This window comes from Lynx rufus, unplaced genomic scaffold (genome assembly GCF_022079265.1).
Source record: "Lynx rufus isolate CCGP_SWC_20201006 ecotype Redwood Valley unplaced genomic scaffold, mLynRuf1.p SCAF_5, whole genome shotgun sequence".
Taxonomy (NCBI): domain Eukaryota; kingdom Metazoa; phylum Chordata; class Mammalia; order Carnivora; family Felidae; genus Lynx; species Lynx rufus.
The window spans coordinates 40,977,541-41,004,697 of record NW_025814867.1 but is presented as its reverse complement, the minus strand read 5'-3'; the positions used below and the strand labels follow the sequence as shown (position 1 = coordinate 41,004,697).

The window sequence follows — 27,157 nt, the reverse complement described above, 5'->3', positions numbered from 1 at the left end:
GAAGAACATATATCATAGTCCATGACCCCTGATAATAAGCAGGGGAGTCGATATCTTAGAATTCCATGCAAATCAAGATTAAAAATTATTGATACCTAAAGAGTTATACATTTGTATCTCCAGATATACTTAAAATTAAGTTGTTGGGTAAGCAAGATTCTGCACTGTGTGTGTGTGTGTGTGTGTGTGTGTGTGTGTGCGTGCAAAAAGCATTTTGATTTGTGGAAAAAGTTGTTGATAAATACATGGAGATAAATTGTGTTTCCTTTTCAGAGAGGACTAAATTCTAAATTGTCATTCTGACTGGATATTTTATGTCTTAAATCTTTTAGTGGCTTGAAAATGTATTTCACTTAACCTAAAATTTTTGGTGTTGATTTACATATGAATTTGTATGTTGACAAACTATTTTGCAATTTAAGACAATATTTATCCCTTTGGATATTGCCTAACTATTTTAATTAGAAAAAAATATGTGAGAGAAACCTTATTTTATATATAAGCTTTATGTTGACATTTTCTAACCAGCAAATATATATTTTATCTAATTATTATTTCCTTTTCAATGTTAGGGATTTTTGCCGTCAGGATGAAAGCTGTGATTATTATTTCAGTATCGATGCAGATGTTGTTTTGACAAATCCAAGGACCTTAAAAATTTTGATTGAACAAAACAGGTACTACCTAAAATTCATGTCGATTTATTTAAAATGACAATCATTTTCTGTGTCTATGTGGGCACACTATACTTATCTGTGTTTAGTGAATTGAGGGGAATCCCATGAAGTTATTTTCTATACCTTATAACTTTCAATTCTGATTAGTTTTCTTTTAAAGGAGTCAAAAAGAAAACAACCTGATGAAAATTAGAAGTATTTAATATTAGTTACAATCACAAATGCAATGTTTATCAATTATAGTTGGACTATTTTTCTGTTTAAAGCTAGATGGAATTATGATCTATTTGGAAAAATTGGAATTTTTTTTCTCTGTAGGTATTTTTAAATTAGAATTCATAAAACCTATGATCTTTTGAAAAGTTATTGCAAACAGAGATCTAAGTTCTTAGAATTTGAAAAAAAATTTCAGAGATCTGTGATTTTATTTAGTATGGAACTAATAATTATTACTCAGCAGTACCTATTTTTATTTAACTGAAGTGTGAAAAAGACACCATCTATTCCAGCTTATAATGATATTAATCATTATTTATTATATTACTCCTATTCCTATTAATACTTATTAATCCTCTTATCAATAGCATAGCATACCTTTAATATGTGCTCATTAAATGACCTGTATTGTTTTTATGTGTGTTTATATATATTAACACAGTATGTGCTTATTAAATGACTAGTATTGTTTTTAAGTATGTTTATATGTATGAACACAATTAGCAAATAGAATGGCTAACAGTGAAATGTTAGAATTACTGTTTTTATTTTGCTTAGTAAAATATATAAGAAATCTGTTATGCTATTCTAACCTACTCTATATGTAATATAATTTGCCAATTTGAGAATTTAGTTATTACTTCAAAATCCAAGATCTCTTAGTATTAATCTCTATATACAGCCCCACTGTATATCTAGCAATAGATGCTTATCTATCTAAGATAACTATCTATAAGTTACAAGTAATTTTCAAAACGTATGAATAAGGATTTGGAAATAAGGCAAGGAAAAGCATTTAGGTTATCCTAGAGACAAGGGAAGGGCTATAGTTGTAATTTGTAACTCTTAAAACCTAGTGGAATTCAGTAATATTATCTTGAATTTGTAGTGTTAATTGCCTCTTAACTTTGATTTAAATTCAGTATTGTGGAATGCACATTTTAAAAATAATCTTTGTATGTTTTTACTATATATGACACTTTTGTAGGTACTTACTATTCTTTTAGTGAACTATTTAATGAATTTATACTATGGATTAAGCATATATCCCCTTTAATATTAACCTAATGTTTTAAACCTTGTAACAAATAAAATTACCTCATAAGTAACTCAGCTGCCATCTGGGGCCATTGTTCTTGAAGTGCCAGTAAAACTCAGGGTATTTCTCCAATTCCATAAATTTCTGTTACTGATCAAAGGTTTTGGTTCGTATGACATTTGTGGTTCTTGCTCCTGTATCCAAACATGTAATTTTCAGAAAAAATTTACTTCTACCAAAAATGTTGTGAGATTTAGTAGACTGAAGGTTAGAGGGACGGGGATGTGTCACATCCTAGGGTATGTGGCTTTCTAGCATCTCATCAGCTCTTTTCCCTTTCCTCTTCCTATCTCTGCCATTTACTGCCTTGCTCCAAATTTTACTCCTTCAGTAATATCGTGTAATTCAGCATCCCCTAGCTGCTATCCTGATACAGGAGTCCCCATTATCCACAGAGGATATGTTCCAAGACCCCAGTGGATTCCTGAAACTGCAGATAGTACTAATCGCTATGCATACTATGTTTTTTCCTATATGTACATACCTACGTAAAAATTTAATTTCTAAATCAGTCACAGTAAGAGATTAATGACCATAATAAAATAGAACAATTATAACAAAATGCTATAATAAAAATAAAATATGTGAATGAAGTCTCTCTCTCTCAAAATATCTTCCTGTTCTGTACTCACCCTTCTTGTGATGATGTGAGATGATAAAATGCCAGTGCATGAGATGAAGTGAGGTGAATGACGCAGGCAGTATGATGTAGCATTAGGCTTCTATTGATCTGATGATTCACCGTAAGGAGTATCATCTGCTTCTGGACCATGGTTGACCCCGGGATAATTGAAACCATGGAAAGTGAAACCATGGGTAAGGGGGCCTACTGTATTTCAATACTCAAAAATATTGAGGCACACTGCAGACAGAGTTTGATTTCCATTTCTTTGCCCAGCCTTCTTTGGGAGGCAGCTGGGATTATAAATTACAAGATTTTTTAAATATATATTTGATCTTGTCAGTTATTACCTTTGAATTATTTCTTTTTTTTACCATTGAATTATTTCTTAAATCAACATAATATATGTTCTTAAATCAACACAATATATCTTATATTGTAGATATTCTAAACAAAACAGAATATAAGTGTTTTTGGTTAACATTTCATTTTAAAAGGAACCAGGAAAAATAAACCAAAATAACCATTTTGTATGGTATGTCTTTATGGACTGTGTTTCACTTTTCTGTGAGTAAGAGAAAGGGCACACCTGGTCTTCTCAAGACTGGAGTGTTATGAAATAGTTTTTTTGTTGAGAATACCTGGTTCATAAACATCCTCATGGAGGTGTTGTGTGAGGTTTTCTTTTTCTTTCTTTTTTCCTTTTTTAAAATTTAAATGTTAGTTAACGTAAAGTGCAATATTGGTTTCAGGAGTAGAATTTAGTGATTCATCACTTATGTACAACACCAACTGCTCATCCCAACAAGTGCCCTCCTTAGTACCCATCACCCATCTAGCCCATTTCCCACCCACCTCCCTCCATCAACCCATTGGTGTTTCTCCATCATTAAGAGTCTCTTGTGGTTTGCTTTTGTCTTCTCTTACCCCTACCCTTCCCATACGTTCATCTGTTTTGTTTCTTAAATTCTACATATGAGTGAAATCATGTATTATTTATCTTTCTCTGACTTATTTCACTTAGCACAATACACTCTAGCTCCATCCCCATCGTTGCAAATGCCAAGATTTCATTTTTTGATGGCTGAATAATTTTCCATTCTTTTTTTAAATTTTAAATATATTTTTAAGTTTATTTATTTTGACAGAGAGAGAAAGCACAAGCAGGGGAGGGGCAGAGAGAGAGGGAGAGAATTTCAAGCAGGTTCCTTGCTGTCAACTCAGAGCCTGATGCAGGGCTCGATCTCATGAAGTGTAAGATCATGACCTGAGCTGAAATCAAGAGTCAGATGCTTAACCAACTGAGACATACAGGTACCCCAGTAATATTCCATTCTCACACCATACACAAAAATAAATGCAAAATGGTTTATGAAAGACCTCAGCGTGAGACAGGAAACAATCAAATCCTAGAGGAGAACACAGCCACCAACTTCTTTGACCTTGGCCCCAGCAACTTCTTACTAGACACGTTGCCAAAGACAAGGGAAACAAAAGCAAATATGACCTATTGGGACCTTATCAACATAAAAAGCACAGTGAAGGAAACAATCCACAAAACTAGAAGGTAGCCTATGGAATGGGAAAAGATATTTGCAAATGACATATCTGATAAAGGTTTAGTGTCCAAAATCTGTAAAGAACTTACCAAACTAAACTCCTGAATAACAAACAACTCAGTTAAGAAATGGGCATAACACATGAATAGACACTTTTCCAAAGAAGACATCTAGATGGCTAACAGACATAGGAAAAGATGCTCAGTATCACTCATTTTCAGGGAACTACAAATAAACCACAATGATATATGACCTCTCACCTGTCAGAATGGCTAAAATCAATAACACAAGAAACAATAGGTGTTGACAAGGATGGGGACAAAGGGAAACCCTCTTACACTGTTGGTGGGAATGCAACCTGGTGCAGCCACTCTCAAGAACAGTATGGAGGTTTCTAAATAAACTAAAAATAAAACTATGATCCAGCAATTGCACTCTTAGTTATTCACCCAAAGGACACAAAAGTACAGATTCGAAGGGTGCATGCAGCACAATGTGTATAGCAGCATTATCAACAATAGCCAAACTATGGAGAGAGTCCAAATATCCATCAACTGTTGAATGGATAAAGACGTGTGAGATTTTCATAAAAACTGACACCACCAGGGGTGCTTGGGTGGCTTCATCAGTTAAGCTTCCACCTGACTCTTGGTTTTGGCTCAGGTCATGATCTCACATTTCTTGAGATACAGCCTCACATCAGGGTCTGCACTGATAGCGCAGAGCCTGCTTGGGATTTTCTCTCTACCTCTCTCTCTCTGTCCTTCCCCTTTGTGCACCCTCTCTCTGTCTCTCAAAATAAACTTAAAAAAAATGGCCACTACTATAGTTCATTTCATTTTAAAAGTAATTCTAGAACAGCTTCGGATTTTGTTACCTCATTTGGAAAGTGTTAACACATTATAAATTAGATTTTCCTAAGAAAAATGTGACTTATTTTGAATTTGTAACATGTGCGTTTCTCAAAGGGACTACTTTCCTGGTAGGTAGTCAGATCGAGTGCTATGGCAATTACCACCTATTTTGTTTTTTACAGTAGTTGAAGGACCAGAAGAATGTTCAGTGTTGCCAGGCTAGCACAACCCATTTTATAAGCTATAAAAAAAATTAAAAAAGAAACATACTTTAAAGTGATTCAGGACTTAACTTTAGGAAAACTGGCATATTTATAAAAATCTAAGCTCATCTTTATTCATTTTTTCACTCAACAAATATTTATTGAATAATTGAATACGCCAGGGACTATTATGTCTTCTCAATGACGGTGAAAATATTTGATTTCATTTAGCATAATTTCTGAACTACTTAACGTAATTAAATAATGGAAGTAGTTTGACTTATTTTAAAAGTCGTTTTTAGACTTTCATTAGCATTTTCAGTTTTTCTTTTTTGTTACTTGTTTTAAGAAAATTAGTGTGCTTAAGAAAAAGTGGAAAGAAATTCTCGTTTTTCTTTTATTTTTTTCTTCATTTCTTATAAATTTTTATTTAATTTTTAGTTAGTTAACTTACAGTGCAATATTGGTTTCAGGAGTAGAATTCAGTGTTTTGGACTTACCATGTGTGTATTAAGTGAACTTTAGTGTTTTCTCTCACGCTGTCTTTAGAAAGATCATTGCCCCTCTTGTAACTCGTCATGGAAAACTGTGGTCCAACTTCTGGGGAGCTTTGAGTCCTGATGGATACTATGCTCGATCGGAAGATTATGTAGATATTGTTCAAGGGAATAGAGTGTAAGTTACTTGATCTACTCTTTTACTGTAAAAGTGCCATAATCTCAAAATGTGGTCTTGTTAACATTACCTGAATTTTTATTCCTCTTTTCTTTGTGATTAATGGAAATTTGAAAACCTGGAATCCTGAAATACTAGTGTAAAACTAATATTAAAAGAATCTGTTTTTGAAATTCTAAATCTTCACAGGAACAAACTTACTGCTGTGGGAAATGTAAGAGACACTACATGGTTAATAGGGGCAGCCAGAGATAGCTGTCGGAGGAGTAGTATTTAGTTCAAAGTTTAGAAAAGGAATTTTGTTTAGCTGATTTTTCTAGCACCCAGGATGAAAATTGTTTGATAGCTTTTAAAATTTACAAGTAAACCAACAAAAACAATACCAAAGGCCATAACTTTCCAACATTTCCTACTGCAAGAGTTTTGTGTGAAATAGGTAGTATTCTACTTTAAAGATCACTTTCTTCACTAATATCTGGTTTCCATTTCTAGAGTTTGAAAAGAATATGCTTGCTACAAAGTGTGTGCATGATTGATACCTGTTTCAGAGACAACAGTTGGTATTTTTTAGACTAAAAAATATCACAAATGTAATAGTGTGGTTTTGCTAAGGTAAGATAGAGAGGCATGGTATCTTTTATTTTTTCTACCAGAGGCCATCTTAACTGAGTGTTAAGGGCTTTGCCTAATTTCTCAGATGCATCCACCCACTTAAAAGCGAAAACATTCTTTCATGAGTAAATATACGTGCCCCTAAATTTAGAGTAAAAAACCCCACACATTTATTGTTGAACAGTTGAGTATGAAAAAGATGTTTCGCTTGTGAAAATAGTAATAAATTTGAATAATACAAAAATGATAAAAGCTTTTGTTAGCTGTGGTTAAGGAGCATGATAGCTGAGAAAACACTATTCAGATCATATACTATTGTTTCAAAGTACTTTTATTGTCTCTCTGAGGATTTGTATAGACCAAATGCCTGATACTATCTGTGGGTATAGCAGAAATAAGGGCTCACAGAAGTGGAATAGAGAATTTTATGTTTCATTTAAGTTGCTTTAGGCACTGGTGATATTTTGTGCAGCTTCCTGTCACTGTTGTTTAAAGTGTAAGAAAAAGAATATGGGAGAGGCTTTTGATCTAGTTAATACAAGAATGCACTTCATGGCCAAAAGCTACATGAAGGAATGACATCTTATGACATGTACACATGTAAGGGTGTGTGTGTGTGTGTGTGTGTGTGTGTGTGTGTGTGTTTCTTCAAAACTGAGACACTGCCTACTCCGCCAGTGATAAATTTCTGAAATCAGATGACACATTGTATATTTTTATGGCTGTTTCCTTTGAGGCTCATCTAGCAAGACTAAGTGAAATCATATTCCTTTTAATATCTAACTACATTTCCTTGGTCAAGATCTTTCCTTTTTGTTCTCTAAAAGCAACAGGCATATGCCTTCAGGCGAAACCTTACTTGCTGTTCTTAGGAAATGAGTCATGTTCAGAATGAGAAGACAAATGTGGGGAAGAATAAAGGACAAAATAGTGTCTCTCAACACTCATGTACTTCTAGCTATATTTTTTCTTATCTTCTCTTTCTACAGAAATTTGAGTTGGCTTAGTGAATTTCCAGAGAATATATTTTAGGAAAATTTTAGGTTGTATTCAGTGGCGTGCTGGTGAATGTGTAACAACTGGGTCTTGGGGTTGAGGGATGCCCTGATTTGTAGTGTTTGCCAGTTTCTGTGATGTAAATGCTCCTGCCATGGCTGATTTCAAGCTTCCAACATGAAGTCACTGAGTCTAGACTTGGGAAGTGAAGCTAAGTGTTCTGGGAGCCAGTGTGAGCTGGTTGCAGTACACCATATGGTGTGTGTGTGTGTGTGTGTGTGTGTGTGTGTGTGTGATTATTTTTGCTATCACTCTGCTTGATCCTAAGTGGAAATACTTTCTGTGTTATACTCTAACAATGACATGAAGGATTATAGTCAAAATGCTGAACAGATAACAGTCTTAAAGTGAAGTTTATATAAGGAGTTAGTATTTATCAAATAAACATGTAGTGTGTAACAAGTAATGTCATAGATGTGTGTGCGTATATTTTAAATATCATAAAATGTGTTTGCATTTGCATGTAATTTGATTCAATAATTTATATATACAAAATTTAAAACATACAGGGCACTTATTTTAAAAACATAAAAATAAACCTTTAAATATATATATATTTTAATTTCTGGTATTTTGGAATCTTTTGTCTTTACTTTCAGAGGGATATGGAATGTCCCATACATGGCTAACGTGTACTTAATTAAGGGAAAGACGCTCCGATCAGAGATGAATGAAAGGAACTATTTTGTTCGTGATAAATTGGATCCTGATATGGCTCTGTGCCGAAATGCTAGAGAAATGGTAGGGTATACAATGATGGCTTGCTTGAATGTTCTTATAAAGTGGCCTGCTTTACCAGTTGATGTGTCATTGTTTTGATGCTCCTTTTCTTTCTAATTTGTAAGTACTAGCCAATTTTTTTGGTTCTGTATTGAAAAAACTGGGAGCAGTTATAGAGCATAATTTGTGACCATTTGTCTGTAGAAACAGTTTGAAAAATGTTAGCTTTGGTGCTTAGGCTAACTCATAAACAACAAAAAGATTTCAGTCACAAACATGGATTTGTTGCAAATCAGCTTTGCATTTCTAAGAAATCATGTTTACTTTCATTCAAAATTTTATAGTGGAAACCTGACCTAGTTAAATTAATTAGATAAGTCTGGGTGAAACAATCCTTTACACATTTAAGAAGAACACACTTTTGTTCTGAAATCAATGTCTCCATTATTTCTGTTGTTACAAACTGCACACTGCTCAAAAGGCGCTCCTCACCACTATACTAGGAGAAGGCATGAGTTACGGAGTGTATTTGATCTGTGTGAAAAGTAACGATACATTGTTTTTCTACAAATATACTTTCATTGTAGAATTTTAATGATCGTGGAAAATAGTTTGTTTTTCAAAATGTGTAAATGTTGTAAAGACTGTTTGTATAGTTTTCTGTTTTAGAAATGATTGGGTTATTTTATTCAAATTTATATATACAAATGTGATTTTGGAAAAAATCAGAAAAGTTGGCAAGTATTTTTTTCTAGTTTAATAAGGCATGTATTGTTGGAGTGTATGTGTTTTTCCTACAAGCCTGTGTGCATTGTTATATCGAGTATCTTCAGTACTTGTGATTATAACTTGTGCTCATCTTTTGCTAATTTGACTCAACAGCGCGTCCTGGAATGGCCTGTCTTACACGTTTTCCCCTTTGTCTTAATTTTGTGTCTAATGAAAACTCTACTAAGGAATGAGCTTGGATTTATGTTTGACCAAAAAAAAAAAAATTGGGCTGGAGTTGTTTCTTTGTGTGCACTATAAGCTTTGCTTGTTATGCATGTTGTCTATGAAGGACATTTCAGAATGTCAGCTTTTGATCAAGGGCTGCTAATTTTATTTACCTAAGAATACCTGAGAGAGTATGGGTGTGCAGGTCAACTTACCCAATGCTTCTCTTCATTTTAGACTTTACAAAGGGAAAAAGACTCCCCTACTCCGGAAACATTCCAAATGCTCAGCCCCCCAAAGGTGTTATTTTTATTTATTTTTATTTATTTTTGTTTGTTTAATTAATACTAGATATGGTATATTGCCTAGCAGTAAAGTTTCTTTAACAGTCTTCTTTCCATTTAGCATGGTAAAATGTTGGTATTCATTGGTTCTTAATTAGTGTATGTGTATGTATATTTTGTGTGCTGGGGATGGGCATCGTGTAATATTAAATTCTTAGTTCTTCAGGCTGATGTACATTTTATGGTTGACAGATGAGAAAGTTAAACCCAAATCTCTTTCACTGGTTTTTCTAGTTTTGTTTTTTAAAGGGAGAGAAGAAATAGGAGTAAGTATAAAGTATATCTTGATTAAAATGAGATCTGGGTACCCTTCATCATTATTTTTTTTTTTATTAATAACTAACTCTTTTACCATTAAAACAGGTACAAAAAGAAACAACCTTACCATGGTGGTTTTTGCCAAGTTTATTTCGTTTAAGGCAAGGATACGAGACTGATTTTCTTTAGCTGCCTTTAATGAACAAATAATTTCTGTGTTCAGTTTTTAAACATCAGGACAATAAGAAAATGAAATAGTCTGATGTAAAAATACTGACATTTGAAATCTTGTTTAAAAATGTGACATCTTCTTTGAAAGGGAAAGAAGCCAAAAGAGGTACAATTCATTGCACTTGGTGTCTCAAAAATATTTCTGCTTTCAAACAGGAATTGTTTTTCCCCTGATGTCTACATCTAGGATCAATGAGAAAGGGACAAAAACAGTCATTCTTCCTCTTCTTTTTTTCAGTTGAGTGTCAGTGCTATCAATTAGTTTTGTGTGGTGCCTGAATTTATAATTAATAAAAGTTTTATCTCTTTTATTTTAAATCATGCATGTTTTTATATGAGAAATAAAATGCATGTTCAGGAATGAGATATAAAAGTTGAAATTAATATCTCCTATATATTTTTCCTATGGTTAAGTTTATTTTCTTGTACTTTCCTCTAAGATTGTTAATACTGTTATTCTTTGGCACATAGGGTGTGTTTATGTACATTTCTAATAGACATGAATTTGGAAGACTTTTATCAACTGCTAATTACAATACTTCACATTATAACAATGACCTCTGGCAGATTTTTGAAAATCCTGTGGTATGTACTTCATACTCAACTTCATTTATTTCTTATTTTCAGATGTAAATCAGTTGGGTTAATAACATAAAAATGTGATAAGAAGCTTTAAAAAGTTAAAGTTTAAAAAACAGTTTAAAAATATAATCAATTGTAGCTTTTAAAAATAATATAATTTAGTATAATAATATTAATTATAATTAATACTCTGTTAATTATAATAATTTAATATAATAATAAATATTTTTAAAAGCTACAATTGATTATATTTCTTGACCAAGAATTTGATATTAAAATATATTAAAATATAATATATTAAAATATAGATGTATATTACGCATGGGGAAAGGAATGATCAATTTCTCTTAATATTTCTATTTTATATATTCAAAAGCATCATCAGATTTTTAATTGTAATTTCAGAAAAACTGTTTACAAGTAGCTCAAGAAGAGAATTCAAGGAGTTAGTTTGAGAAAATACATTTTATTTTATCTTATTTATTTTTTATAACAATTTTTTGAATGTACACCAAAGACAGCCAGAGAAAATTGCAGAGTAAGTGGATTCAGCATGTATAGAAAGTCTTAAATTGAGGAAACTATTTCCTTCTAAACTCTAAAATTATTTCTTATCTTAAAGATTTGAATCCTCAAGGAATTCATTCCTTTTTTGTCTTGCTGGAGCCTATTCTCTTCAGTCAAATTGGAACGCTTATTCCAGGGAAAATACTCTCTTTAGTATTCATCTGTGGAATGCTACTGTTTACAGCTTTCCCCTTGCCAATAGTAAAAGTTTTAAATTACAAAGACTCAATCCACCTGATCAGAATTGTCTTTTATTTCGTAGGAGTAGTTGACAGCCAGGAATAGTAAATTCAAAGTCTCTGAAGACTCTGTTGAATAGAAAAATAACATTTTTTGACATTTTTGTATTTTAAAAGTATTTTTGTTTCGTTTAAGCTACATATCTTCATCTTTCACAAGAGTGTAATTAAAAAGAGGCTTTTTAAGTGGTGAGGGTGGAATTACATATTTTACTTTGGCACTGAGCCTCTTGGTTATTTTGAGGAATAGAATTATTATATTTGTTGGGTAATATTAGCTCCTGAAAAAATGTCCCAAATTATATCCTGAATTGTAGACATTTGTGTCAGGATTCATAACTTTGGAGAATATGAAATGAAAACATCAGAAGTAAGTAGGAACTGCTTTTCTTTCCATGGCTTTGTTTTGTTTTTGGTAGATTACCCTGATCAATACGCCTCATGAGGGATGTCCCATAGCAAAATATTCAACCATTGTCCTATTATCAGAACTTCTAAAAAATTAGTCAAGTAAGAGTTTGTTAAATGATATTTGAAGGGTGGCCTAAAATGAGACGTTAATGCCTTAATGTGAGATCTTAGGAATTTTTTTTTTAATTTCAAAAAATCGATAATGATGCTTAAAAAATACTTAAAGATTCTGAAATGTTATAAATGATTTTTTTCTAATTGCCTCCATATTCTGAAATCAGAGAACTAATCAGTATTAAAGGGATTAATGAGATAATGGAGTATTTGATTCTTACAATTATATACGAAGTATAAATGAAATTTATTTAAAGAATTTGAAGATAACTTTGGTTCTTTCATATGATCTACATATAAGCAGAGATGTGCAAAATCTAAGAATGGCATACACATTATCAGGGTTTCTCTGAAATATGGCTTAAAAGATGTATTTCAGACAAATATTTTTTGAAACATATTTTGATTGGAATTCTTTTGAGTCTATACCTCAAGTCTTCCCTTCTGGTTCCCCATGTTTATACTTTGTAAAGAGAAAATTAAGAATTTTGTTAAACATGTCTAAATACAAGAGATTTTTTTTGATACGAAATGTCTCCACATTTTCATTTATACTCTCTAAATATGTGATTTTTAAATTAAACACTTGACTCAGGAAGAGAATTCCTTAGCTGATATTGACACAACTTGAGATACCTTAGTATGTGGTTTATATATCAGAGCTTAGTCAAAGAAGAATCAGATTCCTGAGTTAGCATGAAGACAAGTTCTCTCTTAATGTATGGTTCTATACCTTAATTTCAGGAACTAAAAGAAATGAAAGTATTAGTAATCCATGATCATTCTTTGATACATAATAAAAACAGAAGTGAAGAGAGAAAATTTAAATACATTTTAAAATATCATAACTATTTTAGAGTAATTCACTCTCAAAGTCCTGTATATATGAGTAAGACCCTAGTTGATTAATTAGCTTATTTTTACTAATATTTGTTAGGATTTTGTTCTTTACCATTAACTTTTAAGCCCATATTTACCTATCTCTGTGTTTATGTATAGAATACAACATACAAATTTTAAAATCCTGAGGTCTAAAAATTCATAAATAAAAATTTCATGTTTCATAGAATGATGTGAACATATAGAGTCAAAGTTTAACAAGCATAAACTGTGGTTTCTGAAAATTCCTTTTTTGTCCAATACACTAGTCATTTATAAATTGAGCAATTTCTAAAATGCATACACTTTATATTTTCTATTATTTATTAAAAGGTATTTGCTTTTGATTTGTGCAATTGATTTTTTTTTTGATAGGACTGGAAAGAAAAATATATAAACCGGGATTATTCAAAAATTTTCACTGAAAATATAGTTGAACAGGTTTGTATTAATAATTTCAATGATGTGTAGAGTACTTTTGCTATGTTTTCCAGAAGGGAACAATATTAATGCAATATTGCTTTATCAGAGGTGTTGTGAAAGTGGAGAAGCCATCTTGTAGATAAAAATCATGTGGCTTAATTAACCTTAAGGATCATATAGTTGTAAAAATATAGAACATGAAGATCAACCATAATTTTAAGATCATTCCCTTTTTTGGCCATACTTTCAAATGTTATAGCTGTCCCAAACCACTAAAAGTAAGGAACCTTTGGCAAATCTCTGAGGTAGCCCTCATTTAATAAAAGTGTATCTTTGCAAGAAATTGATCTTTAAGAGTCTCTTCTCAAAGATGTCTTTTAAAAAATGAACTCTGTTTTAGGTTAGTGTTCCAAACTGTTGCTAATACCTTATTTCAGAGAACATAAGGCATCTTTGATTCTGAGATGCTCTGTTATTTTGTGTACTGTAAGAAATGACCAGAATACTGCCAATTAAACTATGACATAACGTTTTCTAGTCATTTAGAATTTTTAATTTTATACATATTGGAAGAGCTATTTTAGACTTATCAAGGTATAGATGTTATCATATGTTGTAGGGCACTGTATGCATAATAATTTCCATTTCAATGGCAAATCATAGTGTACATTATTTAAAAAACATTTTAAAGGGCAAGTCAACTCAAGTGCAACACCAGCTAAATGCACACATGTACATCCACACACAGTGATATATACATACACACAAGGTGAAACTATGAAAATTTGATCAAGTATACATACACTGTAGCATTACAGCTACATCATAGTGGTTGCCTGGTCAAATGTGAGTCCAAGATATGTCTTGATTTTACAGATGTGAAAATGCAAAAAGAAAAAAGTCTTAGCATTAAAAAAAAACTAACATTTGTAACAGTTATGTCAATAATATTGGGCAAACCTCTTAAAAAGGCATCTAAGTGAGATGAGTATTGAGTATTCCATCCAATTACTTTTGCAATCTATTTATTAGTTAAAAGACACAAAATATTATTCTCTTAATGATGATCCCTTGTTTTATAGCCTTGTCCCGATGTCTTTTGGTTTCCCATCTTTTCTGAAAAAGCCTGTGATGAATTGGTGGAAGAAATGGAGCATTATGGCCAGTGGTCTGGGGGGAAACATCATGTGAGTTGTACTTTCACACAAAGAACTATAATGTGTATGTTGGATAGGAGTCGGGGGATGGATATTTTGAGAATTTAGAGGAGATTTGTCTGTTTTGTCAGATATCTCTGACTTATGTGCCTCAACGCAGGGGCTAGCCAAGGCTGTCAAGAGAACTCTGGTTGCATTTAATCTATCTGGCCTCAGTTTCTCATTTATGTATACAATTACACTGGATAGTTTCTAAAGGTCAGTGTCTCCAGGCTGGAATGGTAAGGAAATATATGCCTATTGTGTGCTATTAAGTCTTCTCCAAGGCCACTTTTTATTCTCTGCGTTTTCACAGTGAGCTGTAGTGAAAATACCAAGACAAAGTTTATCTGGTTCACTGCCAAAGCTTTTTCTTGTGTGTAAACGTTGGAAGAAGAAATCTGTTTGAACGCCATTGGTGTAATTCAGTACTGAATTTACATTCAGTGTCAAAGACTTGGCAGGAAGTATTACCGTTGGTGGTTCAATGTGTTTCTTTTCCTCTGAGAATTTGCACATGCCTGCTCCTTAACAATACCAAGGAATTCTAGAATTCTCTAATATTACTGCCTCTGCTCAACTTCATACCCCAGCTAGTAAGCCGAAGTTCAAAGTATGAGAAGGAACCTGAAGCCAGCAGGTTGTAGGATAATAAAAAGCAATCATGGAAGGACTTGAGGTGTAATAAAATTGAAGTGGGGAACATAGCAGGGAAGGCCTGTTTTCAGTGATAGGGGATCCAAAGAGCAGACTGGCAGAATCTTTATCCATCAAGTATCTAAGACTGCCTGAAGGGTTACTGTAAAAAACTAATTTTTTTAGAGGGCATAGGAAGTCTTTGGAAATAAGTTTTATTTACTTGACAGTCAGACCTCAAATGTATATTAGTAAGTAAGAAAGGAGTCCATTGACTCTGCAATACTTTGCTTCATCATTGATACATTTGCAAAGCCATGTTATCTAAGTTATTTTGATAGTTTTGCAATTAAAGCAGATGGTACACCATAATTGAACAACTGTTATTTTTATTGTCTATTATGATCTTGTGGTTGAAAAAAATTCCAAGGTAATATAAATGTGAATTGCATGTGGACCACGCTTTATGACATCATTAATGCTGTTTCTAGGATAGCCGTATATCTGGTGGTTATGAAAATGTCCCAACTGATGATATCCACATGAAGCAAATTGATCTGGAGAATGTATGGCTTCATTTTATCCGGGAGTTTATTGCACCCGTTACACTGAAGGTCTTTGCAGGTTATTATACGAAGGTAGTTATGCTCCCATTCCTCCCGTCTACCTCCTACTAGTTTTTACACAAACGTGCTATTTTATATTTTTATTAATAAGCAAATCCATTGGTTTACTTTGCTTTTTTTAGGGGTTTGCACTATTGAATTTTGTAGTAAAATACTCCCCTGAAAGGCAACGCTCTCTTCGCCCTCATCATGATGCTTCTACATTTACCATCAACATTGCACTCAATAACGTGGGAGAAGATTTTCAAGTAATTACGGCTTTTATTTTTTTACATTTCTTAAAAGAAATATGTCATGACGATAAGGTTTTTGCCTTATTTTTTAAAAATTCTGCTCAGAGGGCATAATTTGAATTTTGCCACCGATTAGAAATTAAACAATAAGCTGATACATTTATTTGTTCCATCTCTTCTAGGGAGGCGGATGCAAATTTCTGAGGTACAACTGCTCTATTGAATCACCCAGAAAAGGCTGGAGCTTCATGCATCCAGGGAGACTCACACATTTGCATGAAGGACTTCCTGTTAAAAATGGAACGAGATACATTGCAGTGTCATTTATAGACCCCTAAGTTATTTACTTTTCATAGAAATGAATTTTTCTTTTGGAATGGATGAACCTGTCTTTGGAGTTGTGCTTGAGAAGATGAAAGGAATATTTAAATAACTTCAACAGAACAACTTCACTTTGGGCCAAACGTTGAAAAACTTTTTGTAAAAAATTGTTTGATATTTCATAATGTCTGCTCTGAGCCTTAAAACACAGATTGAAGAAGAAAAGAAAAAAAGTAAAAGCAAATATTTATTTCTATGCCTTTTGTCTCTGAGAATAATGGCAACTTTCTGATTTCATGTTTCATTTGATCAGATACTCAGCTACAAATGTACAAGTGACAAGTGAGACTAATAATATTTTATTATTAAGAAAGCTCGGGAAGAATGTTATTTATCAACATGTAGACAAAATGAATATAAATGAATATTGACAATTTTTGAATCATTGGAAAACTGGAGTTATAACTGAATTTGTATACAACTAATTGTGTAAGTACTTTCTTGATGACCTATGCAGGTACCTTTTCTAGAAGTTACTGAAGGAATACAGAGGACAATAAATATCACACAATGTTTTTCCTCAAGACACTTAGTATAAAACACAATTGAGGTACAGAGCCAGTTGAAAACATTTCTGTTTATATTGTTAAACAAAGTTTTTTTGGTTACATTTATATTACAAATCCAGCCCTCTATTCCTTCAGATGAATTTTCCAAGGTGGATTATATTGAGTCGGTATTAGATTTAGGAAAGCTTTCAAAGCTTTCCATTATTGAAAGTATATCAAGTATCAACCTAAGATCAGCAAGTGTCTTTAAGTCAAAACAGACTTTTGATTTTAATTCTAGAAAATAATGAGGAAAAGAAAATTTCATGAGATTAGTAGTAGCATTTTATGATTTAAAAAAAACTTTGTTAAGTACTTGAATTTTATATCAGGAAAATAAAGTTGGTGAGCCTTTCTTCTTCTCCTCGCCCTTTGTCTCCCTCCTCATTCTTTTTTAGAGAGTTATTCACCTTTGTGTCTTCCCAGCCTAGTTCCCATTTTATCCTCCTTCTTACTTTTTTGATTACCTTTTCTTGATCCCATTTTAAAAAAATTCCCCAGCACAAAAAAATTTGTGTCTTGAGTTCTCACCATTTTTCTGAGTGCAGTTTAAATATACTTATTGTAGCTACTGTTTTTAATTTAAAGGTTAAACTTGAAAAAAAAAGTTCTAAGTCATGGTGCCAAAATTCATTTTTCTAACACCATGTGTTAGAAACTTATGAAAAATAAAGTAATTTAAAATAAGTTTCTCTTGGTCTCTTTATTATTGGTGATTTATCTTTAGAAGTGAATATATGATGGGGTATCCAAATATCTGGATATAACAGGCTATGATTTTTCATTTTGCTTGGTACATTTACTGATATTATAATAACTTAATGAAAACTCTACTTATTGAATTATGAATTGAATTGTAATTATCTTCAATCTGAAAATGATTAGAGATTGATGTAGTTATTTTATAAGTGACGAAATAGAGACAAAACATATATTCAATATATCTGTTCTGTGGTGTTTTTCAAGTGCCTACTATGGGCCATGAACTGTTCCAGGCACTGAGGAAATAGATAATATAAATATTATAATATTTAACCAAGATAATATAATAACCAAGATAATATAAATACTGGAAGATGGACCGAGGAAATAAGGCAGTGGGGTTCTACCTCTTTTCTTTGGTGGCACTTAATACTCAAAGTAAATTCCAACAAAGTCCATCAACTTTGTTGAAGAGACATGTTAGTAATTCTTTCTGAATTACATTACTGTACTTCAGGGATAGTATTCTAAATATGTAACAACTGGTATGGATGCCAGCCAATCAGAGCAGATTCTGGTTACAAAAAACAGAATCTACCAGTGCAAACCAGCTTAATATCCCTTGTGATACACTTCAGAAGAAAGACATCTATGAGATCCTGTTTCTTTTTAGTTGTTGTATACATGAACGGCAACTATAGTAACTTTTAATTTTGTGCCATGTTTTCAGAAATTGGACCAAGGCAGTCAACTGAGCATTTTCCATCTTCCCTCTTATCTCAGGTTTTATGAAATGATATGAAATGTACTTTTAAAAAGAACAATTCATAATCAGGGAAGGTGTGAAAAATTCTCCCAAGTAGGTCAGAAAATTTGAAAGATACAGGAAATAGGCAGGATTGGTTGGATCCGGAAAACTCACCTCTGGCACACTCACCTCTGGCAACCACCAATCTGTTCTCTGTTTCTCTGAGTTCTTATTTTTATTTTTATTTTTTTATTTATTATTTAAAAAAAAATTTTTTTTAACATTTATTTATTTTTGAGACAGAGAGAGACAGAGCATGAACGGGGGAGGGTCAGAGAGAGGCAGACACAGAATCTGAAACAGGCTCCAGGCTCTGAGCAGTCAGCACAGAGCCCGACGCGGGGCTCGAACTCACGGACAGCGAGATCATGACCTGAGCCGAAGTCAGCCGCTCAACTGACTGAGCCACCCAGGCGCCTCTCTGAGTTCTTATTTTTAAATTGCACATGTAAGTGATATCATACAGTGTTTCAGTTTCTCTGACTTATTTCACTTACCATAATGCCCTCGGGGCCCTTCCATGTTATCACAAATGGTAATATTTACTTCTTTTTTAAGATTGAATAATATCCCATTGTATACATATCACATTTCCTTTATCCATTCATCCACTAGTGAACACTTAGGTTGTTTCCGTGTCTTGGCTTTTATAAATCCTGCTGCTGCACTGAACACAAGGGTGCAGATTGCTTTTTGAGATAATGATTTTATCTCAAATAAGATATACTCCAAGAAGTGGAATTGCTAGATCATATCACTGCTCTTTTTACTGTTTTGTGGAACTGAAATCTTTTGCTGTAGATATATATTTGTGTATTAATTGTTTAATAGAAAGAAAAAACCAGTAGAAAGAAAAGGGGAGAATTCTCATAACTGATTTAATTTGAATAAATGGAAGTATATTGATATCAATAGTAATTATTTGTGTTTGCAGGTGTGAGTGTGTGTGTGTGTGTATAACATATATTCCCAAAAAGCTTTAAATGCTCATCATAGTGGCTTTTTTTTCCTAATTCTTCATGTGCATAGGAATCAATGTGAATATTTTCACTTAATACAGATACTTTAGTAGTAGTCCAGTATATTAATTTTCTTGATTCTGCTTCATTTTTGAAAAGCACTAATAATTTACTTGTGTTGGTAACTTACCTGAGAGATCAAATACCTGTTTACAGAATAAAAGTATGGAAAACGATTAACATACAAATTGAGTCCATTCTGTCCATCCTGATGACAGAATCTGTATATTCCTTCACTCCTCTGTTTTCTTGTCTGTCATCTGCACTTATTAATTTCTCTGCTCGCTAAGTCCCCCTTGTATGACATTTTAGGGGTCTGTCATTCATTTGGAATATGGCGTGGCCTATTCAACAGATCTCTTCAAGTTGCAGGAAAGCCAAATACAATTTTTAGTCACAGTTGAGAGTCAGTCTCTGCAAATAGCTCTCTTTGACTAGATGTCAACTACTTTGGAAAATTAAAGTCTTGGAGGCTTCATGAAAGCACCCTTTGTCAAACAGCACCGTTTATCTGTGGACTTTCAGAATAGCAAGCTACATGCTTCTTTTAGAATAGCTCTTTAATAAGAAAAGGCCCTTGGGGAAAAGAAGAGGAAAAATGTATAAAACTCTTTAATAACACAATGGGTTTTGCATTAAATTTGAAGACATACATTAAGAAATAAGTAGTGAAAAGAGTAGAAAACTACATGAAGACATGCTTTAAAAATGCAACATAGCTAACTTATTCTAATAAAAGGAATTAGAACAATTGGAAAGATGAAACATACGAGGGATGTATATACTTTATAAATCTTAACTCTTACAGCTTTTTTTTTAATTTTAAGAATTAAATTATATTTTTGTATCATTGTTAACATATTAAAATAGAATATACTCGTGAAAAGTAACGTCTTTGCTGATTTTTGAGGTGGTGGTGTTTGTTTTTTTAATAAATCAGCTAACTGATTATTTTGGCCTGCTTTTGTGTCTCTACTGAAAAATGGTTGGCTAAGAAATCAGATTCCTTATAATCTTTTCAAAATAGAAAGGAATTTTTGCCTATTTAATGATGCAAAACACAGAAGTAATCAACTTAAAGAAGTTTCAACAAATGAAATGGAGAGATCACGAACGCCATAAATATCATAAAGAATATACTGTTTCTTTCAAATTATCCTCACTCCAAAGTAAATACAGTTGACTCTTGAACAACGCAGGGGTTAGGGATGCCAAGACCACCCTCCAACCCCCATTCTCCACACAGTGGAAAATCCCCGTATGACGTTTGACTCCCCTAAGAATTTACTAATAACGTATTGTTGATTGGAAGCCTTATAGTCTAACACATGCTTTTTAAAATGTTATATGTATTATATACTGTATCCTTATAATTAAACTAGAGAAAATGAGAGAAAATGTTATTAAGAGAATCATAAGGAAAAGAAAATACATTTACAGCAGTGTACTGTATGTAAAAAATACCTCACATATAAGTGACCACGTGCAGTTCAAACCCATGTTGTTCAAGGGTCAACTATATTAGATTACCCCAAAAAAATTAAGAGGTGGAAGAGGAGAAAAAATTTCATGAAGCTTTGATGAGGAATGAATTTCTTTGTGCTTAATTATAAAATAATTTAAAAAATACTTTTAAGCGACATTTTTCTTAACACTGATTTAAGTTCGGTAACTTTTCTTTTAAAAATACAATGTGAAATGGTAGAATCCTTAAAGAAATCACATCGTGATATTTAATTCTGCATCTTCACAGGAGAATTTTGTGTTTGAAAAAGCTCAATAACTTCCAAGTGAGAAACGGACAAATTAAAGTGTGATTTTCTCTTGATGAGCATAAATGATTAGATGATTGATTAATTGAAGATATATGCATATTTAAAATGAGATTATCCTATTAAACTTTGCTTCATTAAATTATTTTCATCTGTATTCACATAGTTTATATATTTTATAAATCTCGCCAAATTGTGACATCACAGCCCCATCTTGTGGTCAATGTAGATAACTAATAGGGTCTAAATTTTAAGCAAAAAAGCAGGAACTTTAATTTTTTAAAAAAATTCATGCTTTCAAAATTTTTCTTAAAGGCTAATATGAACAAAAATGATAACGTTGAATGTTTTTTCAGGAATTGCTTTTTTTTATTTTGGTAACATAGTATAATATTTTAAAAGAAGGATTTGGATACCTTATTTCTGAAATAAAGGATAGCTAGCATTATTTCCAGTTAGTACTGAGGAAATAATTTGTTTTCTATTCGTTACCTACTTTGTAGACTGCTAATCTGTGTTCACTAGTGGACATGGGCCTGAACTAAAAATAAAATCACTATAGAAGTGGTCAGACTCCATTACAACTGATACAGTAGTTGGTTTTGAGTAGACAAAATAACTTACATTAGAACAGTTCCAGAGAGTTTAATTGTAAAAATAAATATATTCTTAAAAATGTGTTTGTGGTAGGGAAAGAGAAGTCATAATAATATTTTTCTTCATAATCAGCAAAGGGCCAGTAAGTGCAGCAATGAGGACAGGATTCCTGTGGCGCAAAAACTGGGTGATTCAGACAAACTATGAAAGTTAATAATCTCTGTTTTGATTTTTTGAGGATGAATGCAATTTGTTCCTGCTTAAGTTGTTGAAGGGAGGTGTACTGCCATAGTGCTAATTTACTCCAGCTCTCGTGTATTCAAATGTTGCCCACATATCCTTCTTGATTGCCTTTCCTCCCGGGGGATCACCTTGTGCTCTGACTGCTTGGCTGAATTCAGGTGCTCCTGAACTAACTCTGACTCTAGAGTGACTTCAATGATTTTCGCATTATCCCGAGACAGTTTCCTTATTGATCTTCTGTGAGCTAAGAGGAGAGGAGATAAAAATAAATATGGATTATTGAAACCTAAATGATTTGGCACCTGTGAGAGCAAGTCACCAAAGATGGTCCTCAATGAGCCATGACTCCCAGGATTCATGCTTTTGTCCAGTTCCCTCCCACGTTGAATATGGGCGGGTCTACTGGGAAGCAGTTCTGCATATTCCAAGCTAAGTCATGGGAGACCTTGTGGCTTGGTTCTCTTGAAGCATTCATTCTTTAGACGGTCCCTCTAGAATCCAGGTGCCATTCTGTAGAAAGCCTATGCCACAAGGAGAGGACGTGTACAAGTACTCTTGCCAAGAGCTGAAGATGATCTACAGTATCATTGGGCACCATGTGGGTAAATAATTTGGATATGATGAACCCAGTCAAACCTTCAGATGGCTGTTATCTCCATGGCTGACTTCCTACTGCTACCACATGTGAGTCCGAAAGCAAATCCACCTGCTGAGCCCAGTCAAGTGTAGATAACTGAACCAGGGATAATCGTCTATACTGGTTCTCTAATTGGGCCTGCTTTTCTGAGCACTTAACACACCAGTTTATTTACCTTTCATTTTCCTCAATAAGGCCATAAGCTCTTTGAGGAAAGGGATTGGCCCTTGTTTAATCTTTTCCATTTTAGACCCTAGCATACAGCCTGGCATATAATATGTTCTTATGTGTGAGTGAGTAATGGACACTTGGTTTTATGTCTGAGATTTTATTGTAGTTGAATCAAAATGATTGCTGAAGGGAATAGGAGTTTTAAAGTTAACAGATAGACCAAAAATAAAAATAAATCTGCGCTTTTAATAATGTGTACTTTGGTTATGGTGTGTTTTCTCAAGGAAAGACTTGAGAAAGATTGTACAGTTTGTTCTTGAATAAACGGATATATAGGTGGCCTCAAGTTGGATAGAATGATATACTGCTGTGTTGTAATATTAAACTGATATCACTATTATCCTCAGCATGCTGTGCTGAAGGACTGAGACAGGGAGTGGTCAGTTTATGAGTAGCTTGCTTAGGGGCCATATGTTTATTAGGCTTTCAAAAAGTATTTTGAATTCCATGAGTTTGGTTTTACCTATCTTAAGACAGTTTTAATAAAATGCTTTAAGAAGCATTATGCTTATTTAGTGACTAACATCTCTATATTTTATCTATAAAATAGAAAACTGTGAAAATAGTGGATTTTTAAACTCCAAGGAGAGTGTGGCCTTGATGTGTATTTTCGTTGGAACCACTGTTGCTGCCATGGTTACAGATTACACTGCTGTTGGGTGTGGCTTGTTGATTTTAACCAAGCGCCATTTTAACATCTTTTCAGTGTGATCCTAGAAATGTAATGAATAATGGAATTAAAGCTTTATAATTTCAGAAGTATGGACCGGTATAAATCTGATAAAAAAATGAATTGTTTCGGAGAGCTGTAATGGAGTTTATGTCAGAAAAATCCAGACCTTAGAAACTTCTTGACTGCATGTAAGTAATAGTTTGAATAAAGCAGACTCGGGCAGCAAGCAGTATTTTTATACAAATATGGAGAAGATATTTTTAACTGCGTAAAATTGGTAAAGGATTTGGCAGATCTGAGCCATTTGAAAGGTAACAAACAGTAAATTCAAGTGTGTAAAAAATTGAGAGAGAGCAATGAGGTTCAGGAGTTATAATCAATCTAATTATATTTCAAAATAAGAATGTGACAAGCGGGCATGAACCCCCATCTAACTTGCCATTGATTAGAGGGGTTATAGCTACTAATTTAGGGCATTTGTTTTGATGTTAAGATTTCAGATTGTTCTGTTATTTTTGGAAAGTATGCTGTGTGCCCTGTTTTCCAGTTTCATCCTTCAACAGGCTTTCTTGCAAATATTTAGTCCAATGTTGCACTATTTTTTTAACATCTAAAATGAGGACAGAACAAGAAGTGCAGAATATGTACTTGTCTATGTGACATGATTAATTTGCATCCACTCTCAGATGCTTGTAGCTCAGAATATAAATCTTCAGTGATGGTTTACTTTTGTGGCAGTTTCATGTGCTTTTCATGGAACATTCATATGCTTCCCGGATTTCTCACTCATAGTTAGGTGGAGTCATGTGACTGCTTTTGGCCAGTGGCTTATGAGCAGAAGTGATGATCGCTCCAAAGGCCAATTTAAGAGCACTCCCATTTCAGAGCCCACAGTAGTGACCCTTGAAGCATATATATTGAGATGTCTGGGTCCTGAGTCACTATTTGGAAGGGGGTTTGCCTTAACAGGTGCCAGGCCCACAATAGATGCGTGTGAAAAAGAAATGAAGCTTGATATGTTAAAGTTTCAATAAGATAACTTATTTTTACCTGGCTAATAAAACCAATCATATATTTGAGAAAATGATACATATTTTGTTTGGAGATGGTAGACTTAGGTATGTGTTGATTTTAAAATAATAAAAAAAACTGGAGTCATTGTAGGGTTTTGTGGTTTCATTTGTTCATCTGACAATAGACTCTCAGGGGTGGAAGTGGTCTTAAAAGCTAGGAAGTCCCATCTCTGCCTTGTTCCCACCATAAATAAATCCCTTTCAAGCTTCCTTGGTTGATGATTATCCAAGACTACACTTGAAAATTTCATTTAGTGAATGTTTGTTAAGTATCTGTTACATGCCCATCTTTGTACCTGAAATGACTTAGATGTTGTCCTTCCATTACAATCCAGTGATGCATTCATCACTGAATCCTGAGACAGAGACAGCAAAGCTTTGTCTTAACTGTGTCAAAATCTGTCTTTCGTAATTTCTTAAAAAAAAATTTTTTTTGATGTTTATTTATTTTTGAGAGTGAGAGAGACAGAGTATGAGTGGGGAGAGGGGGCAGAGAGAGGGAGGGAGACACAGAATCCAAAGCAGGCTCCAGGCTCTGAGCTGTCAGCACAGAGCCCGACACGAAGCTTGAACCCATGAACTGTGAGATCATGACCTGAGCCAAAGTCGGACGCTCAACCTCCTGAGCCACCCAGGCGCCCCTGTCTTTTGTAATTTCTACTTAAAGTTTCTATTTGTACATTTGGGAATGATGTGAAAAAAATTATTGTCTTTTAATATGGGCTTATCTTTCAAATATTTAAAGCAGTAATCACAAACATTCCCTCGTTCCCCTCCACCACCTCTGGCTCACCATATTAATCTCTTCCACATTTAAAGTATCAGATTCTTCATAGTCCTTGTATAAATGACCACCTTTGGACCTCTTTCCTGCCCAGTGTGGCTTCCTGATCTTACAAAGTGTTAATATCACTACATACACTCTCCTTTCCTCTTGGAATGATTTGTCAATATGTCCACGGACATGTGTCCATATACCCATGGTGGTGCCCAGATCTAAATTCAATAGGTAAAGTATTAGTGGTATAGAAACAAAGTGAAGAGTGCTCATATTTTAGATTTTTGTCAATATAATTTAATATAAAATTACCTTTGGGGGGGGGTGAGCTAATTTTAAAAGCTACCTAAATACATCTAATATACAGCAAAGGTTGGGAAGACGGGATCTAGCTTAACCCCTGAAAGTGACAAAGATGCTTTGCTTGGCCAAACTTTAGTCAGGCTCCTGAAACTTCTCCTAAGCCAATCTGTGCCCTTCCTTGTAAAATGCAGTTTTGGGGGTGCCTGGGTGGCTCATTCAGTTAAAATTCTGACTCTTGATTTCAGCTCAGGTCATGGTCTCAGGAACCCTGCATCAGGCTCCGTGCTGTCTGTGCGGAGCCTGCTTGGAATTGGGGTTCTCTCTCTTCCCCTCACTCTCTGCCCCTCCCCCACCTCAAAATAAATAAGCTTAAAAAAATGTAGTTTAACAGGACCCCTCCCCCCCCTCCACCAGATGCTTGATATCTGATCACCTTTGATTTCTGATTGAGATCCTCATCTCCCACCATCCCCCAGGGGTATTTGACCACTCTGGCCAGACTTCAGCAAGAATCCTGTTACGTTGGTTTAGCTAGAATTCCCCCTTTCCCTGATGTTCCTTTTTAGGAATTTCCCATCAGCTGATCTCCACCCTGTTCCTTGGCTATAAATTCCCACTGCCCATGCTATATTCTAAGTTGAGCCCAATTTCTCCCACTCAATGCAACATCCTACTGCAGTGGTCCCTATACCTATTGTAATGGTCCTGAATAAAGTTTGCCTTACTGTGCTTGAATAGGTGTCATCAAATAATTTTTCTTTACCAAAGATGTTATTTCTATCCCTACACAATATTTATAACCTATGCTTTGCTTACTGAATGAGGATTTCCAGCTAATTAGTGGAACCATGGTGAATAAAAAATGTCTAATCAATCGCTGAATGGCAATCTAAATGAAATCTAAAAACTTCTATATTGGAAGACAAAAATAACCAACTTCTCCCTCGGTTACTACATCCAGAGACTTGACCAGTGCTAAGGTGGCCACGTTGGACCGAGTGTGATCACACAAGGAAACAGTTCATGATTATAGACAGCCTTGGTTCCAGCCAAGTTCCCACAGTCAATTGTTTCTTCTGCTTCATGTCCCAAAATACTAGAACACAGTTTGAGAAATTTCATGAAGTCTCAAGATGTTCTGTCAGGTTGAGAGAGAAAGAAAAGATCATTTAGTTCAACCTCCTTCCCATTTAGATGACAGATCACTTGGCCTCTACTTGAGGATTTTGCAGCTTGCTCATCTGTGGATGAAATGTTGTAGTTATCAGAATTCTCCTATCTCGAGCTGACACCAGTTGCCCTCTTAACTTCTTCCTGTTGGCTCTAGTTCTGCTTTCTGGAGGAACACAGACTATGAATGCCTTTTCCATGAGTTAGCAATGCAAATGGACTATAATCTTCCTAAGTCTGCTCTCCAAAGTAAA

General features: G+C 33.8%; 1 protein-coding gene across 2 annotated transcripts in view; it reads left to right on the top strand.

Annotated features, from left to right (window-relative positions):
• PLOD2 (procollagen-lysine,2-oxoglutarate 5-dioxygenase 2) overlaps positions 1-16,427 on the top strand; it is a 100,569-nt gene extending 84,142 nt beyond the window's left edge. Inside the window, exons 11-20 of one of the 2 annotated variants that reach the window (XM_047099971.1) lie at positions 573-677; positions 5,780-5,905; positions 8,173-8,314; positions 9,467-9,529; positions 10,534-10,647; positions 13,230-13,295; positions 14,360-14,464; positions 15,601-15,747; positions 15,858-15,983; positions 16,151-16,427. In XM_047099971.1, coding sequence (XP_046955927.1) covers positions 573-677; positions 5,780-5,905; positions 8,173-8,314; positions 9,467-9,529; positions 10,534-10,647; positions 13,230-13,295; positions 14,360-14,464; positions 15,601-15,747; positions 15,858-15,983; positions 16,151-16,306 — 1,150 coding nt within the window. In that variant the 3' untranslated portion in view covers positions 16,307-16,427. The remainder of the gene's footprint in view (positions 1-572; positions 678-5,779; positions 5,906-8,172; positions 8,315-9,466; positions 9,530-10,533; positions 10,648-13,229; positions 13,296-14,359; positions 14,465-15,600; positions 15,748-15,857; positions 15,984-16,150) is intronic. The other variant, XM_047099972.1, reaches the window with a different exon arrangement.
• Positions 16,428-27,157: the final 10,730 nt, after the last annotated feature.